The sequence below is a fragment of the Chenopodium album genome, chromosome 9 (assembly GCF_948465745.1).
Source record: "Chenopodium album chromosome 9, dcCheAlbu1.1, whole genome shotgun sequence".
Taxonomy (NCBI): domain Eukaryota; kingdom Viridiplantae; phylum Streptophyta; class Magnoliopsida; order Caryophyllales; family Amaranthaceae; genus Chenopodium; species Chenopodium album.
In genome coordinates this window covers 25,833,705-25,854,096 of record NC_137842.1, presented here as the reverse complement: position 1 = coordinate 25,854,096, position 20,392 = coordinate 25,833,705, and the positions used below count along the sequence as shown (strand labels likewise).

The following is a 20,392-nucleotide window of genomic DNA, read 5'->3' as shown; positions in this document are numbered from 1 at the left end:
GGAAACACCCCTTTTAGACGACATGAAAGATCTCCTAGGGTGCCACTGACAAACATGTTCAGGCTCCTTAAGAAAACACAGTCTGCTAGGAGGCATACCATTGAGACATCTTCAAAGGGAAGAGCCTGAACCGTTACAGCGCTGGAAAAATGCAAAGTAATATATTCGGCACAAGCAGCGGGATCGAGCAGCCTAATCGGACACTACCTCTACTCCCACAATGCCAGATGAATTCTCAAACCCCCTCACTTTCCAAACATACCAGCTCGACCAAGACTAGCAGAAGTAAAGCTCATCATATTCAAACTCCGATTTCAGTTGTTCAACCATTTAAATATCAGAGCCCCTAGAATTTTAATGCAATTATGCTGACTAACCCCCCTGTCTTCTGATAGTACGAACATTATGGCCAGCCATTCTATCAGGCTATGTACCTGGCCGGGCTAGCCGCACAACCTCAGCCCATTGATTGGCAGATGCGTCTGTCAAATCTTGGTGACAAGCCGCCCTTATTTTCTCAAGAAATTCTCAACTCTCCTCAACCAGATAAGGTGAAGATCGTACTTGTGGATGCCTATGATGGTACAGGCAACCCAAAAGAGCATATCACATCGTACAAGAACTTAATGTATCTTCAAAGTGTAGATGATGCCACATGGTGTCGATGCTTCCCGACCACCTTGAAGGGTGTTACGTAAGCTTGGTTTAACAACCTTCCAGTCCGGTGCATCAACTATTTCACTACTCTTATCTTATTGTTTGTTGGAAACTTCTCCTACAATATCCCCTTAAAGAACACCAGACTTAACCTGGTTACGATCGTCTAAAAGAAAAACGAGGGGTTGCGTTCGTATGTGCAAAGATTCAACTAAGAAAAAGCCTAAACTCATAAATTTCCGGATGAAATGGCCTAGTAGGAATTTCTCCTGAGATTAAGGCATAATGGTTTGAAGTTTCATTTAGTCAGCCAAAAGGTTCGAAATTACGCAAGCGTGTTGCGGGAGGCCGAAGCCTACATCAAAGCATCTAATTTTTGTTCGCTTAAGAAAGCACAACAGCCGACCAAGGGGGCTAAGAAGAAGCAACCTTCTCAGCAAGACTCGGTCGGGAAGAAAACAGAAGGAAATAAGCGAAAGAATGTCCGGGTGGACGACTGCCAGCATACAAAGTAAAAAAAGGCCAAGGCGTACGAACCTTAATATGAGTATAACAAGGATTGTTACTTAATCTTGATGGAAATCAAAGATTAATTTGAGTTCGAGAAGATCCAACCACTGAGAGGCTCGGCCTAGTACCGTAACAAAAACAAATACTGTCATTACCACAAGGACATGGGACATGACACGAACGAATGCATCAGTTGTTGGGTTTCGGTGAGTCCGACCCACTGTGGAAAGAAACCCGACCTAAAACCAATCTCACAATAACTATATCCATAAAGCATAATTAAATATACACAAGACTATGTAAGAGATTATTACCTTTGTAGCGTGCTTCGCTCAATTAATTGAGCTCTTACTTCCAAAGCCCTTAGCCCCGCTCACACGAGGACCTCCAACGAAGTCCACCCTCAACGAGATCACCAAAATTGGTCTATTGCTTTGGAGTTTGCAAAGCCCGACCTAAACTCGAGTAATTAATTGTGTTTAAAGGTTTTCACAATGGTGATGCCTTTTTCAACACTCACTCAAGTGCTTTTCCCAATTCCCCAAATTGGGTATTTATAGGGAAATTAAAGAGTGAGAAAATCTCACCCATTAATGTGGGTGATTTGATTTTTCCATTTTATTTTAAATCTAAAATAAAATAATAATAAAGCTACTAATAAATCAACAAGTGGCAAGCTCACATGAGAGGTTAGGTGAGGACCATTTGGAGAGTGAGGGGGGGGGGGGGGGAGGGGGAAGGGGAGGGACCAAACTTACTCCCCAAGCTCTCCCTAAAAACTTCCACCTACACCCTTAATCCCACCTTTCAAATTGCGCCAATTAGCACCCACACTTGGGTACCAAGCCTCACAAGTGTGGGTGCATTGCTGCTGCCGCACACTCGGCCCAGCAAGCCACGCACTTGCGTGAGGGCTGCTTGGCCGAGGCCTTCTTCTAACAAGCATGTAAGGCACGACCATGCTGCTTCTAGCTGCTGCAGGTTGGTGCACCATGCGTACTGGCCCTTGCGGCGGGCTGCTTTACCATGCGCGAACATTGCTGCGGCCAGCCTTGCTAGCATAGGTGCGCTATCACACACCAGCCAAACTTGGCTTGGCTTGGTGCGCATGCAAGCCACCATGATAGACCATATGCCCCTAGCACTCGGTTTGCTTGGGGCATTCCGATGCTAGGGGTATTTTGGTAATTTCGTTGATGTATTAGTATTTTTCTCATGTCGTCTTTTATTATTTTTTATTTGACTTCCGACGCTCAGCTTCGATGCCCCAAGCTCTAATTTACAACGTTGAAATATTAATTACTCGGGCGACTCATTAATTCCTTCCAAATTAATTCGTTGCTTCGGTTCGTTAGTGGCTTGGGTGTGAACCCGAAGGTTTTAGTCAAGATTAAGCTGTATTATTAATTATACATTAATATTACTGATCGAAAGTGGCCTCCACCCAGTCTGATCACTTGACCTCATTGAATAATTAGCTTTCTAATAATTCCAAACCCTCTATCAGAATAATACACTTGTTCGAAGGACACCATTCCTTCCATCGATTTTAAAAGGTTACTGGATAAACTAGCCGAGAAGGGTATGTTGAATTCGTACGTCTTGAAGTAATAATTCACGTATTCTTGGACACACAACAAATCAAAAAAGAAAAAGCAAAATGACAAGGAAGATGATATAACCAAACATACACCTAGTAATAAGGCAAGTTCTGCTCGAATAACTAGGAATGGGGGGAAGTTTGTTACGGCTTAAGTAAGCTATTTTGAAACGTAAGAGGTAGTGAAGGTTATCTAAATTCAACTAAACAAACAAAGTAAATCAATATATCAAACATTATGGACTTAGGATCCACATATTCTTGCAATGGACACACACTAATCGGGTTGGAGATTGACTAATTTGAGTACTGCAAGAAAAGATAGACAATGCAATCAAAAGAGCTCAATAAGCTATCTCCTAGATGTCTAACTAGCGCCAACTATGAAAGACTCTAAATAGGAACGTCACAAACCATGCTCAATTGACAAATGTGAGATACAAATCAATGTTCTTTATCAATGTAGGCACACAATGAAACCTAGCATGACAATTAAAGTTAGCTGCTCTTTTACTAATAACACACGTGGACAAAATCAATCAGCCAAATTAATTACAACGCTAAACCAATAAAAAAAACCCCCCAATTAGCTATGATCCATCACTCAAACATGCTTCACCTCATTCCTAGCAAGTACAATAATCACAGTCTATGGAAAAAATTAAAATCAAAATGAAACTAATTTACAAATTCATCATCATCATTTCAATCAAACAAATATAATCAACTAATAAAAAAACAATAGAAATCTAAAGCTAAAGATTGCATTAAATTAAAAGAAATCCTTATCAACTTTGGTAAAATCAAAAGAAAATGTGCTTAGAAATATCAATCATCAACCATGAGTTTCTCTCTTTAAAAATGTAACCTAATACTCTAATGAATTCCCTCAAAACTTCTTTCTAAACTTCTACAATCAATTCTCTAATCTACTTCTCTCACTAAAACTAGATGAAAAATTTATATATAGTAAAACTAACAAAGAGAAGTTAGTTAGATTGTCCAAAATAGACCCGCAAAGGCGCGACCTTCTTAAACAGGATGCGCGACCGCGCAAAAGAGGCTACGGAACAAGGGGAGCAACAGGCGTGGCCGCGCTAAGGCCACGTGCGCCCGCGCCTTGGAATAGGGCTGCTTCCTTCTTCTTTTACTCGATGCTCCTCGTGCGCTCCACTTGGTGCTCTTGATGAACACAGAGCATTGCAGAACCTAAAACAATTTACGTTGGGTTCAACACCAGAATTGGTGCCCCCACGGCATGAATGAACGGCCTAAGCTTACTTAGAACTTGCACATCTGAAAACTTCGGCTTCAAATAGAAGACACTAAGAATCCTAATGAATGCAAAACTCGGGAGGAAACCTCGAGAATCCTTGGACAACGATCTTAACTAGAAAATGAAAGGAAAAAAAAATAAAATAAAAGGGAAAAAGACATTATAAACCAAGAAATACATGAAAAATGAAAAATCTACTAAGGAAAGGGCAAACTAAAGAAATTAAGAGCTAAGGAAAAAGTAATGAATTGAGCTATAAAAGCAATCTAAAATCACCCTAAAAGAGAAAAAATGAGTGCTATAAATGACACTCATCAACTAGCTGCTCCGTTGGATAACCAAGGGTCGCTTGAGCTTGATCCTAAGTAGACATCAGGTCCGGATGTAGCATTCGGATTAGAGGAGCCACATGAACAACAGGCTCCTCAAACGAAGACTACCAGAGAACATGTTCGCCCTCATTCTAAAAAAACCAAAAGAAGAAGCTGAAAAGAGAGGCAAGGCACTATTGATGGGATGATCCCATCTTGTACAAAAGAGGAATGAATGTCATTCTACGACGTTATGTTCTAAATGAGGAGGTGCCAAGTTTGTTTAAAATGTGTCATTCGGATCCTAGCGGTGGTCATATGGGTGTTTCTAAAACAGTTACTAAGATTCTTCAAAGTGGTTTGTGGTGGCCTCATCTCTTAAAGGACACTTGGGGTTTTGTCAAGACATGTGATTGATGTAAACGTACTGGGAAAATCTCAAAGGGAAATGAATTGCCTCAACAACTAATCATTTGGTTGGAGGTATTTGATATTTGGGGAATTGATTTTATGGGACTGTTTGCTTCTTTTAGAAACCAATAGATTCTTATGGCGGTGGATTATGTGTCAAAATCGGTTAAGTCCATTGACTCCTCAACAAAAAACCACAAGGTGGTGATGAAATTATTTAAGAATATCATTTTCCCAAGGTTTTGTGTTCCCAAGGCAGTGATTAGTGACAATGGCTCACATTTTGTGCATAATGCTTTTCAAAAGATGTTGAAGAAGCATGGGGTTCATCAATTGTTTGGCCATTCTTATCATCCTCAAACAAGTGGTCAAGTTGAGGTGTCAATGGAGTTGATTCTTGAGAAGACGATTGCTATAAATAGAAAAGATTGGGTGGACAAACTTGATGATGCCTTGTGGGCATATCGAACGACATTTAAGATCCATATTGGCACCATTCCATATCATCTTGTATATGGCAAGTCTTTCCATCTTCTAATGGAACTTGAACACCGTGGTCTTTGGGCGATCAAGAAAAATCAAATTTGATTTAGCAAGTGTAAAAGAGCAACGGTGGTTAGATCTTAAGGATTTGGAAGAGGTTTGCCTTGATGCATATGATTGTGCAAGCACCTACGAAAAGCACTTTATGGAAGCTCATGACAAGCTTATTGAGAAAAAGGTGTTTTGTGTTGGTGACAAGGTCCTCCTCTACAATTCTAAGATGAAATTGTTTCTTGAAATGATCATGTCTAGATGGAATGGTCCTTTCACAGTGCAAGAAGTCTTTCTTAGTGGAGTTGTGGAAATTTATTCAATGGATTCATTACGTCCTTTCAAAATGAATGGCCATAGGCTCAAGAAGTATGATGATGGTGTCTTTGTTGGCCTTGTTCAAAAAATGGCTCTTTGTGACCCCTTTGAGAAGGGGTGGAGAACTTCAAGCTAATGACTTTAAACAAGCGCTTCTCGGGAGGTAACCCGACTTTCTAACTTTATTTCCATTTTTCTTTTGATTTTTAATTTTCCCCTTGATGCTTATGAACTAATTTCTTTTCTTTGTTTGTTGGGATTTTAGTTAGTTTTGAGATGATGGAGTTTTGTTTTCCAACAATCTTGGTAGCAAATTTTGAACTTGAAGTGTCCTTGTGCTTATTAGAAGGTTTGAGAAGAATTGAGCTTCAAGATGGTGGGCACATGAATTATGGATGTTGAACCCACCAAAAATGGGGTTTTGAAACTGCCTATTGTAGACATCTACTTTTGGCCTCCAATCCCGACAAGAGGTGCTAGGACGATAAATAAAACCATTTTTGTGTTGGATCAATGTGAGAATACTTTTGGATAACTAATTGAATCAGAAGGTGATAAGTGAATTTTATGTCACTTTTAGGGTATTTATTGAGTCGTTCTCCAGCTTATTTTACAATAATGTAGCCCATTTTGTTCTTTATTTCTTTTATTTGCTTATTCTCGTCTTATATCTTTATTTTGAGTATTTTAGTAGTTTTTATAAGTTTTTAGTTTTTTTTGTAGTTTTAGTTAATAATTTCCCGCTTCTCTCATTTTATTTATTTTATTTTCTTTTAGTTTCTAGTTTGTTTTATTTTATTTTATTTTATTTTATTTCATTGTATTTTATTATTTATTTAGTTTTAGCATTTTATTTTACTTTATCTTATCTTATTTTATTTTATTATATTTTATCTTTTAAAAATCCCCTCGTGTTGTTTTTGGTTGTAGGTGTTTTCGGGTCCGTGGTCGATCGGGTTTAAGGTCCAAGCCGAGGCTTTTCAATTGCCACCCAACACCAACTACCCTGGCAGCAACCTACCACCAAAACCACCACCTTTAGCCACCCAAACCACCACCTTCAGCCACCCAAACCACCAGCTCCACCAATGCAACCCCCTTCACCACACATTCACCAGCGCACCACCATCCCAACCACATCCACTCAACACCAACAGCCTCCACAGTCACCAAACCACCACCAATCTCACCTTCACTCACCTCCTATCACAACCACAACAACGCCCTCAACAACCACCTCACGCAACCACTTGCGAACCACCACCTGAACCACACAACTCCAATCAGCCCAACCAACACCACCAATCCGCCAGCAATTACCACCTTCCACTCACCTTCAATCTACCAGCAATTCACCACCAATAGCCTCCACAGCCATGCAAAACCAACCTCAATTCACCAATCCACCACCAAAATCGCAACTACTCCCCTACTCCCATAAACCGCAACTAACATCACCAAACTCCAACCCAAACCACCCACCTTCAGCCACGCAATTTGCCACCAATCCCAGCCAACTCGCACTCCGTCAGCCACCAAAACCACCGCAACAGTAGCAGCCAACAAATCGCAACAATTCACTTCAATCAAGCGCCCAAAATCAGAGCAAATAGCAATTAATCAAGTTCGAGCAAACCAAAGGAGTTCGGTCGAAGTTCAAGTCATAAACTTTTGAGCTTTTGTAATTTGAAGAGGTGTTGTCGAACACACCCATGGTTCGACCGAACCAACCCCGTAGTTCAGCCACACCAACCCATGGTTCGACCGAACCATTTCACGAGCTTCGCGCGTCACTTTTAATGAAAATCAAACGGCTGCAAAGTGATAATTGCTGATAATGATAGAGTATGAACGGTGATGATGATGCGTTAATGGGTGCTTGAATTTGAGCATGGAAATTTGAAAGTGAAAGGAGTTTGGGGAATCTGATTTGTTTTTGGTGTTTTGGGGGGAATTTAGTGGGTTTTGGGGTTTTTCTTTTCCTTTTCATTTCATTTTATTTTATTTTATTTTTAGTTTTCTTTTTTTTTTTGTTTTTAGTTTAGTATTTTAATTGTTTTAGTTTATTTTACTTCTTTTTTAATTTCTTTTATGTTATTTTAGCTTGTATTATAAATACCCTCTTTGGGGATATTTTAAAAAGAGACTTTTAATCAACATTTTATCTTAGACAGATTAGATTAGTTTAGCCTATATTTTCTCTCTCTTAGGGTTAGTTTAGGAGTAGTGTAGAGAGAGAAATCTTGGATTTCCGTGGAGTTTTTGAGAGGTTGAAGAAGCAACTTTGTGGAACTTCTTCTCATCTATTTAATGAGCATTTTCTAACTTTCTCTCATATTTATTTATTTGCTTAATTCTTAGTTTTTGCTTTTTGTTTATTGATATCAGTAGATTAATTAGTTTGTTTGTTTAATCTTGTTTTTATTCTTATTTTACCTTGTTTTCCATGTCTTTGTTCATTATGTTAGCTTAGGTCTTATTCTAGGGAATTGGATGAAGGTTATATTAATGAATTGAATGATTGATTGTGATTAGTATGAAATTGTTTCTTGATTATTGTGTATGGATGATGCTTTTATGGATTAGAATCTTTCTAGCTAATCGATTCTATGCTTTTAATTGTGCTTTCAATCAATTGTGCGAGAGTAATTTGGTTGAGAGCCCTAAATTCTTCCATACCTTTTCTAGGCTAGTTGCACGAGAGTGAATTAGTTTAGTAGGATAATTAACATGCTTAATTGTGCGAGAGTGAGTTAAATGTGTTGATATTCCTAATCGAGGTCATTTTCATCTAATTGTATGATGTTGTTGAATGCATTGATGTAATTGGATTCCACTTTCCCTAGTTTTAGTTATTTTCTATTAGTAGTATTTGGTTTAATCTCTCTATATCTCACAACCTTTCCTAGTAGTCTAGTTGGCACAAATTAATGCACTTAGTACTTTTGGGTTCGACCCTTTACTTGCCACTAACTAGTTTAGTGTAAGTTTAGGTATTATAAATTTCTAATTTGGTTAGGGTTAGTAGTCCCAACGACCTACTTTAACCTCGATCAAATTTTGGCGCCGTTGCCGGGGACTAAGGCGTTCATTAGTTTGTGTTGATTAGATTAGATAGATTCTTGTACATTATTTGATTTTTATTTGCTTTTCTTTGTTCTTTGTATAAAAATGGCATGCTTATCTTTTCCTCAATATGATGGTGAACCCTTCTATGCTTACTTTGAAAGACTAGATGGTTTTCTTAGTCACCATGGGTGTTCTCTTAGTGATGCTTGTGGTATAGCTTATTGGGGCATGAATGAGTATATACTAGGGGAATGGTTGAGGACATGAATAATGGTAGATTTTGTCATTTGTTTATGCATGATGCTTGGGATTTCTTCACATGGTTTGCTAGGGATTCTTTTGATAGAGAATCTCATGTTTCTTATTTTGATTCTCAATGTCAAGATTCTTTTAATTTTTGCATGAATTCTCTTGATACTTCTTATGTGCCTTGTGATAATCCAAGTATGCAAATTGACACCTTTCCCCCTTATGCTCATTTTGATGAGGTTTGTGCTAATTTTGATGATGTGCTATTTGACTTTGATCATGAACCTCAACCCAATAACATTGATGCCCTAATTCTTTCTCAAATGCAATATCTCACCCAACAACTCCAAGAGCTTCAAGAGGAACAAAAATTGAGAGAAGTGAGACTTGCCCAAGTGATGAGTTCTATGTTTGATTTAGATGGACTTGAGGCACCTTACTTGGAGTGTGAGAGTGTTGTTGAGGATGATGTAGGGCAAGGGTGTGAAGGTGAGGGGAGATTTTCTTATGATGAGAGGATTTTTTAGGATTTTGATCCTTTTCCTTCCCCATTTGAGCTTGAATGCCATCCTTCCACTTATTCACCCCCTTTGAGAGCTTCCCTTGGTGTGGATGTGAGTGAGCCATCTTCATGTTTGAATGAGGGAGTTTATGAGGATGATAATAGTGAGTTTGAGAAATCAAGAGAGATTGATCAGAGTTCCTTAATTGATGGTGGAAGAGTTGTGAATAAAGAAAATGTCGATTTTGAGGTTTCCAACCCCCTTCCCCATCTTGATGAGTCTACCTTGCATGTTTGTGACCCTTCTATCCATGAGTCTTTGGACTCATTTGAGGTTATGGCTTGTATGTTCATTGAAGGTGTAACAAATCACTATAGCCTTTTGAGAGAGTTCATTGGAAATGCTACATGGGAAAGGGATGAATTTGAGAGAAACCTTTATCCTTTCATGCATGGTTTAGAGACTCTAGGCTTTGAGGATCTTGAGGGAGTTGGTGTTCATCGTTTTGTTTCTAATGGAGAGTTTTTGTTTGAGGGGGATGTGAGTCATGAGTGTTCTTTTGAGGATTCTATGATTGATTTTCATGCCCTCATTGGTGATGTGAGGCTTTGTGAAACCATTGTTTCTCCTCCCCTTCCTCACGTCCCTTTCTCAAGGAAATTTGACCACATCTCCTACTATCCCATGTTCCTCCCTTCTTTTGTCAAAGAGCCTATTGAGGACCCTCTCTTTTTTTATGAGACTTTTCCTTTTCATCCTCCTATTATTGAGGAAATGGGTGATTGTGCCACCCAAAAAGATTTTGAGGAGGTTTTGCCTTTTTATTCTTTTCCTTATTTTTCTTCTTCTTTCTCTTCTTTTTTTCTTGATTTTTCTTTTGATTTTTCTTCTTTCTTTTGGCATCTTCCTCTTCACTTACGTGCAATAATCTTGTTGCACGTCCTCCTTCCTTCATTTGCCTACTTGTTATCCTATGAAATGTGTAGTAGTGCATTTGACAAGCTCTTGCGTTCGTTGCAATATTATTTACTAGAGCGGTCTCGCTTGGACGTTAAACAAGCCTTTCTCGGGAAGTAACCCGAGGTTTTTATTGCTTTCATTTTCTTTTCTTTTTAGATTAGATTTTCTCTCATGGAAATGTTTGTGTGCCTTTTGCTAGGTATATAACTTGATATACACTTATGCATTGGTTTGGATCAAGAATCAAGGAAGTTGACGCCTATTTTTGCTAGCATATGGAAATCGAGATTCAATTCAAGAGGAAATCGTCTTTGAAAGGTTAAATTGGGTCATTTGCGGGTATTTACACCCACCTATATCCGGTAATATCTTTCTTAGCTCTTTCTCTAATGGTTGGTGACTCGTTGGACGTGTGTTGGTTTGTTGGATTGTTTTTTTTCTTTTCCCCTCCAATGGATTATTTGGTTTATGTTTAAGTATATTGTCTCATTCAAGCTTGGGGGAGGGTATTCTATCATGTTTGGTGGGATGTTGATTCATTTATGCCATGCACTTGAGTATATGCATTTCCATGTCTTTTCTTTTATTTTGAAAATTCTAAAATATTTTTGTTTACTTTCAAGGTAATTTTGGCAAAATGTGTTTTGTTTATTCTTATTTTGGACATTTTGTTTTGGGACTTGAATCTTTGAATGTTTTTCTTCCTAAGTGGTAAATGTATGCACGATTTGAGGGTGTCATTGGTTGACTCTAGGATACTATATGCTAAGTTAGTCGGTTAAGAACTTTTAGGGGTCCATGAAGCCTTAGTTCACGGGATTGTGGTAAGATGGAGTTGCTCTCTATAGAGGATTTGAAACCCTTGGTTGGTATTTGTTAGGTTATAATCCCTTGTGAGCTTCATTTGTTCTAGCCTTCATCACCTTGTTGAGCGGCTATTTAGGATCCTTGACTATGCATGTCTTAATCCTTGTTTTGACCTCTAGCTCCCAAGATCGTGACCGAGCCACTGTAGGGGAGGAAAAGGGCACCTTTTCTCATTTTTCTTTATCTTCTTTTTATTTTGTTACAAATTTGGTTATTTATTTCGCATCGACCTACTTATTAACCAATTTGAGCCTAATGTTTCCCGCTCTTGTTTAAACTGCATTACAAACCTAATGGCCTATGTTTACCAACCCTTTTAGTTCGTGAAGCATTGGCATGTGAGGTTTGAGTTTTGAGAGTGTTAAAATTGAACAAGACATTCTGTGAATTGGTTTATGTACGGTATTGAAAGTTGAGCTTGAAAAGAAAATGCAAAAAGTTTGAGAAGAAAGATGCAATTCAAGAAAATCAAATGAAGTTTAAAGAAAAAGTCGTACATAGTAAAAAAAAGGCAAGGACATCAAATAATTATCTACAAAAAAAAAAAATTGAAAAAGAAACAAAAAACACAAAAATATTTTAGTTTGGTTTCGTTTTCTTCCCTAGTTTAAGCATTGAGGACAATGCTTCGTTCAAGCTTGGGGGGGGAGCGTTACTTCGTTTTTGGTATATATTGTGTTAGTGTTGAATAAGCTTGGGGGAGATGACATTTTTGGTATTTTTGTTTGATATTTTGCGACTTCTTGAGTTTGTTTTTGAGAGTAGGCCACTCTTTTGCTTCACTTAGGAAATATCACCAAAATTTTCAAATTTTTACCCCGCCTTAACCCTTAGCCTTACGTTACAACCCAATAAAAGACCCTTAGACTTTAGTGGGGTTGGGTCAAAGAACGGTGGAGGGAGATAGACTTCAAACCTATGGAGAGAGTATGCATAGTTGAGATGTCGGGATTACCTTCTCAATGTTTTTCATTTCTTTATCTTTTTCCGGTTCCTTTGTGGAATCATGAGAAGCTAGCTTAAGGGTTGCTTTGAGCCTAGTGGAGAGAACGCGACCCGATTGGTTGGGGCTAGGGTGGATTGTGTCCCCATTAGTTCTCTATGCTTAGCATATGTTATGTTTCATTCAACCATTGACATCTTGGAACGTGCATACATTTGTCTATTTAGAAAGGTTTGCATTCATTGGTGCTTGTTCCTATCTCTCGTCCAAATATGAACTTTGTGTTTTCTTTCTCTTGTTTTGTTTATTTTTCTTTTCTTTTTATTGCCTTGCCTTGGTTTTTGTTTAGAATTGTGGGTTAAACTCTTAGGACACCCTCACGAGAGCACACTCGTCCTCTAAAATAGACCGTGATTCCTACGAAAGTGAGTTAGTGTAAATTCTTGTCTCCTTTAGTATCTTAGTTTTGCTTGAATAATTCACTCTCCTTCTCTCGTGTTTCATGTTAATTTGCTCGAGGACGAGCAAAAGTTTATCTTGGGGGAGTTTGATAAGTGACTTTTATGTCACTTTTAGGGTGTTTATTGTGTCGTTTTCCGGCTTATTTTACAATAATTTAGCCCATTTTGTTCTTTATTTCTTTTATTTGCTTATTCTCGTCTTTTATCTTTATTTTGAGTATTTTAGTAGTTTTTATTAGTTTTTAGTTTATTTTTGTAGTTTTAGTTAATAATTTCCCGCTTCTCTCATTTTATTTATTTTATTTTCTTTTAGTTTCTAGTTTGTTTTATTTTATTTTATTTTATTTTATTTCTTTGTATTTTATTATTTATGTAGTTTTAGCATTTTATTTTACTTTATCTTATCTTATCTTATTTTATTTTATTTATTTTATTTTATTTTATTTTATCTTTTCAAAATCCCCTCGTGTTGTTTTTGGTTGTAGGTGTTTTCGGGTCCGTGGTCGATCGGGTTTAAGGTCCAAGCCGAGGCTTTTCAATTGCCACCCAACACCAACTCCCCTGGCAGCAACCTACCACCAAAACCACCACCTTTAGCCACCCAAACCACCACCTTCAGCCACCCAAACCACCAGCTCCACCAATGCAACCCCCTTCACCACACATTCACCAGCGCACCACCATCCCAACCACATCCACCCAACACCAACAACCTCCACAGTCACCAAACCACCACCAATCTAACCTTCACTCACCACCTATCACAGCCACAACAACGCCCTCAACAACCACCTCACGCAACCACTTGCGAACCACCACTTGAACCACGCAACTCCAATCAGCCCAACCAACACCACCAATCCGCCAGCAATTACCACCTTCCACTCACCTTCAATATACAACCAATTAACCACCAACATCACCAAACAACACCAACAGCCTCCACAGCCACGCAAAACAAACCTTAATTCACTAAACCACGACCAAAATCGCAACAACTCCCCTGCTCCCATAAACCGCAACTAACATCACCAAAATACAACCCAAACCACCCTCCTTCAGCCACGCAATTCACCACCAATCCCAGCCAACTCGCACTCCGTCAGCCACCAAAACAACCGCAATAGTAGCAGCCGAAAAATCGCAACAATTCACTTCAATCAAGCGCCCAAAATCAGAGCAAATAGCAATTAATCAAGTTCTAGCAAACCAAAGGAGTTCGGTCAAAGTTCGAGTCAGAAACTTTTGAGCTTTTGTAATTTGAAGAGGTATGGTCGAACACACCCATGGTTCGACCGAACCAACCCCGTAGTTCGGCCGCACCAACCCATGGTTCGACCGAACCATTTCACGAGCTTCGCGCGTGACTTTTAATGAAAATCAAACGGCTGCATAGTGATAATTGCTGATGATGATGGAGTATGAACGGTGATGATGATGTGTGAATGGGTGCTTGAATTGGAGCAGGGGAATTTGAAAGTGAAAGGAGTTTGGGGAGTCTGATTTGTTTTTCGTGTTTTGGGGGGAATTTAGTGGGTTTTGGGGTTTTTCTTTTCGTTTTCATTTTATATTATTTTATTTTATTTTATTTTTAGTTTTGTTTTTTTTTGGTTTTTAGTTTAGTATTTTAATTGTTTTAGTTTAGTTTTATTTCTTTTTTAATTTCTTTTATGTTATTTTAGCTTGTATTATAAATACCCTCTTTGGGGATATTTTAAAAAGAGACTTTTAATCAACATTTTATTTTAAATAGATAAGATAAGTTTAGCCTATATTTTCTCTCTCTTAGGGTTAGTTTAGGAGTAGTGTAGAGAGAGAAATGTTGTATTTCCATGGAGTTTTTGAGAGGTTGACAAGGCAACTTTGTGGAACTTCTTCTCATCTATTTAATGTGCATTTTCTAACTTTCTCTCATCTTTATTTCTTTGCTTAATTCTTAGTTTTTGCTTTTTGTTTATTGATATGAGTAGATTAATTAGTTTGTTTGTTTAATCTTGTTTTAATTCTCATTTTACCTTGTTTTCCATGTCTCTCTTCATTATGTTAGCTTAGGTCTTATTCTAGGGAATTGGATGAAGGTTATATTAATGAATTGAATGATTGATTGTGATTAGTATGAAATTGTTTCTTGATTATTGTGTATGGATGATACTTTTATGGATTAGAATCTTTCTAGCTAATCGATTCTATGCTTTTAATTGTGCTTTCAATCAATTGTGCGAGAGTGAGTTGGTTGAGAGCCCTAAATTCTTCCATACCTTTGCTAGGCTAGTTGCACGAGAGTGAATTAGTTTAGTAGGATAATTAACATGCTTAATTGTGCGAGAGTGAGTTAAATGTGTTGATATTCCTAATCGAGGTCATTTTCATCTAATTGTATGATGTTGTTGAATGCATTGATGTAATTGGATTCCACTTTCCCTAGTTTTAGTTATTTGCTCTTAGTAGTATTTGGTTTAATCTCTCTATATCTCACAACCTTTCCTAGTAGTCTAGTTGGCACAAATTAATGCACTTAGTCCTTTTGGGTTCGACACTTTACTTGGCACTAACTAGTTTAGTGTGAGTTTAGGTATTATAAATTTAAAATTTTGTTAGGGTTAGTAGTCCCAACGACCTACTTTAACCTCGATCACAAGGACACAAAAAAGACTAGCCTAACCCAAAAACAAATGAAATAAGATCTATTTAACTATGTCCGATCTTAATTAGGCTTAAGCCTGAGGTTAAAACCTAATAATGGCGGATTTAGAGGCGCCTAGGTTAAAAATCAATGCTATTGCAGAGAAATTCGTGCGTATATCAATGAGTCGCGCTGGTATGGCGTGCGCAAGCTACTCAATTGTGTGCATCACCCAGCGCAACTATAAAATATAAAATCGAATCTTACCATAGTACTGCGTGCAAGATCATTAGTTGTGCTGCACAAAGTAGCGCATCTCAATAACTTGCGCTAGGCTGTCGCACCCATAGTACTTGCTATGGCAGAAGGCTCAAAACCCGGCCTAAACGCACCCATTCCTTATAAATAGAGGTTTAATACGAGGCTCAAAGAGACATAAATTAACCTAAAACTCTAGCATAAACTTTGTGAACTTATGAACTATCAAACCCTCAAGTCCTAAACATTCACCCGCTCAATAGTTGTTACTACGGTGGTGGTTCTCGAACAAGAAGGAGTCCATAAGTGTTTTAAACAAAGATCTAGCAAAGAGAAGTGGTGAATTCCCGAGCACTTAGATCAATCACATTATTTTCTTGTTTAAAATAACATTAATTAATTAATTAGTGTTGTTTGATCAATTTAAACAAAATTTTAATTAATTAATTCAACATAATATCTTGCGCTAAATAAAGAATAGAATTGAATAGTTAATTGTTAATTGATCACTTAAGACGAGGCGAATCTTGTTTATTTTTGTTCCTTTCACAAATATTGATTAAATAAGAATAAAGAATTTTGCAACGTAATTCCTACATGATTAATTCGTGTAAATAAAATCAACTAACATAGTATTTAGGTATCGCGTTGCATATTTTGTTTGATGAAATTGTAAAAAAGGAAGAGCTAGTAAAGGCTGTACTAGGGCTAAGATAGCGATTCCCCAAAAAAGGTAACGTTATGTTCGTACCCTCCCTCCTGAACTTATTTCTGGTTCATGTAGACCAATTTGGGCATGGTTAAACTTACAATTTGTGCTAAATATCTCTTGAACTCTACTTGGGAGAAAGGCATGAACGAGGTTTATGAGTTTTCCTAAAACTCATTGGCGACTCCTACTTGTTTCTTACAAAAATGCGTGATGATAGGATCCTTTCTAATTGAAGGTCCCCCAAAAAGTCAGAAATTCGAATCCTTATACACTTTAACAAGTGTAATGTCCTAGGCTTTTAAAGGGCCATGAGCATTTAAGGAGAAAGATCCCCTACGATGGGAACACCCTCCTTACAGGTGCGACTCCACTTGGGAATAGTAGGTTACAAGATTAATTTTTAGTTATGGTCAAAGGTTTCCAACACTAGGTTGCCTATGGGTTTTAAGAGAATTAACTTGGATAATTTCTTGCTAGATAGCAAGACTTGAACACATAATATCTTCCTTTTTCATGAAAGTAAAACCAAACAAGCAACATTGCATCATGCATAATCATAGCACACTATAACCTTTGGGGATTGGCTCATTGATTAGGGGTTTCCAACACTAGACTTCTATCTCTAAATCGATAACAATTTTCCCACCCATATCGTCAACAAAATTTTGGGAGGGCTATGTCAGTAGTCAACACGTTGAGTGATTTATTTGTGCATCATTCCTTAAGATATGGTAACTTTGGACACCAATGCTTATGACCTTAGAAATGTATTGTGTGAACCTTGGCTTATTGTATGCATATGTGATTACATGATTATGTGACGTGTTTAGGATAACTTTTCTTATTTCTTTTTAGTTTGGTTTAGGTTCCCAATTACGAAATTGTGTCTTTGTAATTTTGATATGTATTCGAAGGGTAACATAAAAAAATCGGAAATAAATAACATACAATAAAAAAGAAACCTGCTCAAACAAAAAAAAATCGCATGAGCAGGTGGCTCGCGCAACTCACTCAGTTGCGCGACCACCCCCAGCACAACATCCAAGGATGTGAGCGCCTTCCATGAACAACCTAGCTACTTACGTGCACCTGATGTTACGAGTCCTTTTGATTCTTTAAAAAACAATCGACTTGTTAAAACAATATCTTTATTAAAGAATTGTGTAAAGGTGGTGTTATCCAATCGAATGCATCTTGCGTCTTTTCTTTCTCCCTTTCTTCTTCTTTTGTCTCATAAACAATCATATTGATCTACTTATCCCTTTGTAATTCTATTAGGGCCAGGTTCCAAGCTTGGGAATGAAGACTCCCGGGCGCTCGCATTCTACGTTTACAATTAAACGATTCACACCTTTCAAACCACCTTCCCTCAGCAACTAATTCTAGTCCAACAACATTTTCAACCAAAGAGCAACTCCAAGAAGAGATTGGTCGTTTGAGAGAAGAAAGGGCTCAAGAGGACAAGGAGAGAAGGATTCAAAAACGTAAAAAAACTGAAAAGAAAAATATAGAAACTTTGGCCTTGCAACAGAAGATGGAGGAATTATATATTAAAGAAAATTCGTTGGAGAAGCTTGTTCTTCGTTCCACAATGGGGAACAAGTACTTCGGCGAAGAAAAGTTTCCTCCTCTTACAGGACTAGCTTTACCAGAAAAGTTCGTAGCTATGGACTTGCCAATCATCAAGGTAACCAATAATCCTAAAAAATCATTTAATGAGCTTTACTGGCACCATGTCATTAAAGGGAGTTGATCCTAAGCTTTATGCTTTGACTTTCTCTTTATCTCTAGACCCAACCGCATAAGAGATTTGTAGTATAGGCTAGATGCAAAGTTCAAGACAACATACGAAGACGTAGTTTTGACTTTCATCACCCAATATGAGAGTAATGTAGAGTTATAATCAACTTTACATGAACTCGAGACGCTTAAGTAAGGCGACAATGAAGGTTTCCTTGCTTTCTAGGGTAGATGGCGAGAAACGACGGCTCACCTTGCCCAAAGGCCACCTGAACTCGAGTTAGTACAAAAGTTCATTGACAATTGTCATGAAAAGTACAATAAACATCTAGGCTACCTTGGTTTAGACACGTTTCAAAAGGTGTATATTGTGGCTAGTAGGATTGAAGATGATCTTGCTAAAGAAAAGGTAAATAAGCCTGATCGTTATCAACCAAGGAACAACTACAAAAATGGAAATGATAACACTTCATCCTCTATTCATCTATTTGCGACTTCCACACAACATAATATCACAAATCAATACCATGTTAATAACCCTCGAAGAAGATGGACATGAGAAAGAAGGTTTACACAATTTCCAGTGAACTACAAAAAAATTACTAGAATAATTAAACGAAAAAGGATTACTTGCACCAACAGGGCCAACGCCACCCACTCCTCCAGAAAAAAGAAACACTCAGTGGGATGACAATGCCTGTTGTGCTTATCATAGAGTTGTTGGGCACGACCCTGAATGTTGCTTTGTCCTAAAGCACAAGATTTAATATCTAGTACACGATGGGAGATTTCCTACGCTTGAACCCAACAACAATGTATCCCCATTAGGGACATTTCACATTGATGAGGATCGTATAGGAAATGATACATTCAATACTTTGGACTATATCACTTCCATAGGGAAGCCTCTAACCATAACACTCATAGGGGCAACTAATGAAGTGTGTGGGTTATGGGATGACCACTTTCAAGACTTAAATGTCTCTAAGTACCCCGTCGTCCCACCTCTACCTTGTCTACAAAATGAGACATGTGGAGCGCTTGATTGGGATCATTTCTTGGATGGGGAAATCACAAGATTTATCAAAAATCTCCTTTGATGAACAATAGCATCAAGGACAACTTCTAGAGCATCTTGAAATGGAGGCACACTCAAAACCTCTAGAAGTAAGTTGGTTCATGAGTCCTAAAACAAACCTAAACGAGATAGATCATCTAACTCATTTTGGGCATGTTTATCAAGCATCACCAAACGTATCTTCAACCACTCAAAATCAAGTTCAAAGTCAAGTTCAAAATTCAATACCGTCTCCACTTGAGGTGGAAGATCCATTTGTTAAACAACTTTGCCAATCCAAGGCAAATATTTGTATTTGGGAACTCCTAAGTATTTCTAAAGAACATAGGAATCCTCTTGTGAATGCTCTTAAGGCCTTGTCTGTATGTACGGACACAACCCCCAGGATATCGTTAGCTTTCTTACTAGCGAAAATTCCGACAAATCAATCATTTTTACTAATGAAGGTTTTCCTTCAAAAGACACTACCCACAACAACACATTATAATTAACTATACGGTGCAAGGGATACAACATCACTCTTACTTTGGTAGAGAATGGGTCAACTGTAAATGTGTGCCCATTATGAACTAAAAAATACTTAGGTCTTAATCTAGAAAAAGATTTTCAATCAATAACACAATGCATTAAGACCTATGAAAATTCAAGGAGATCGGTGTATGTGTGGAACTGTTAATCTATAAATTATCACAAGCCCAATACAAAGGATGGTTATATTCCATGTCATGGAAATTAAACCTACATTAAATCTTATTGTTAGACGTCCTTGGATACATGAACTTGGATCGATTCCATACTCGCTTCATCAAATAATAAGGTTGAACTATCAAGGTCTTCCTATGACTATACATGCTTCTCCTCTCAAAATAACGATAAATGATCAGTCACTTTTTGAAATAAAGCGTGATAATGACGAAGAGGACATGTGAGGATTTTCTGCGGAGGCAATTTCCAATCTAGAAATGGAGTAAAGTCTTGAATAACCATTCAAGATTGATCCATACTCCACCCAATAGTAAACAACATCGTATTCAAGAGTAGTTACTTTCCTGGGATGCCTTTGGGAAAAGTAATAAAGAAATCAATTTTACTTCTTATCCAAAAGAAAAGCTTTCTTATAGAATGGAATATAAACCAACCAAAGAAGAACTAGAGTCTCACGATGCTAAGATCAAAGCACGTAGACACAACAATAAAAAAAGGGATAATCACTTTACTCCCATCCTACAATAAAACCCTTAATGGAAAATTCATTAGGGAGGGAGAGGATTAACCATGCTATGACTTTCCAGAACCATTAGTTCTAGACAGT

The 20,392-nt window shown here is 37.8% G+C and overlaps 1 protein-coding gene across 1 annotated transcript; it reads left to right on the top strand.

Annotated features, from left to right (window-relative positions):
• Positions 1–4,903: 4,903 nt before the first annotated feature.
• On the top strand, positions 4,904–5,353 carry LOC145557553 (uncharacterized). The gene has a single exon (XM_081618728.1). The coding sequence runs from the start codon at positions 4,904–4,906 to the stop codon at positions 5,351–5,353; it is 450 nt and encodes a 149-aa protein (XP_081474854.1).
• Positions 5,354–20,392: the final 15,039 nt, after the last annotated feature.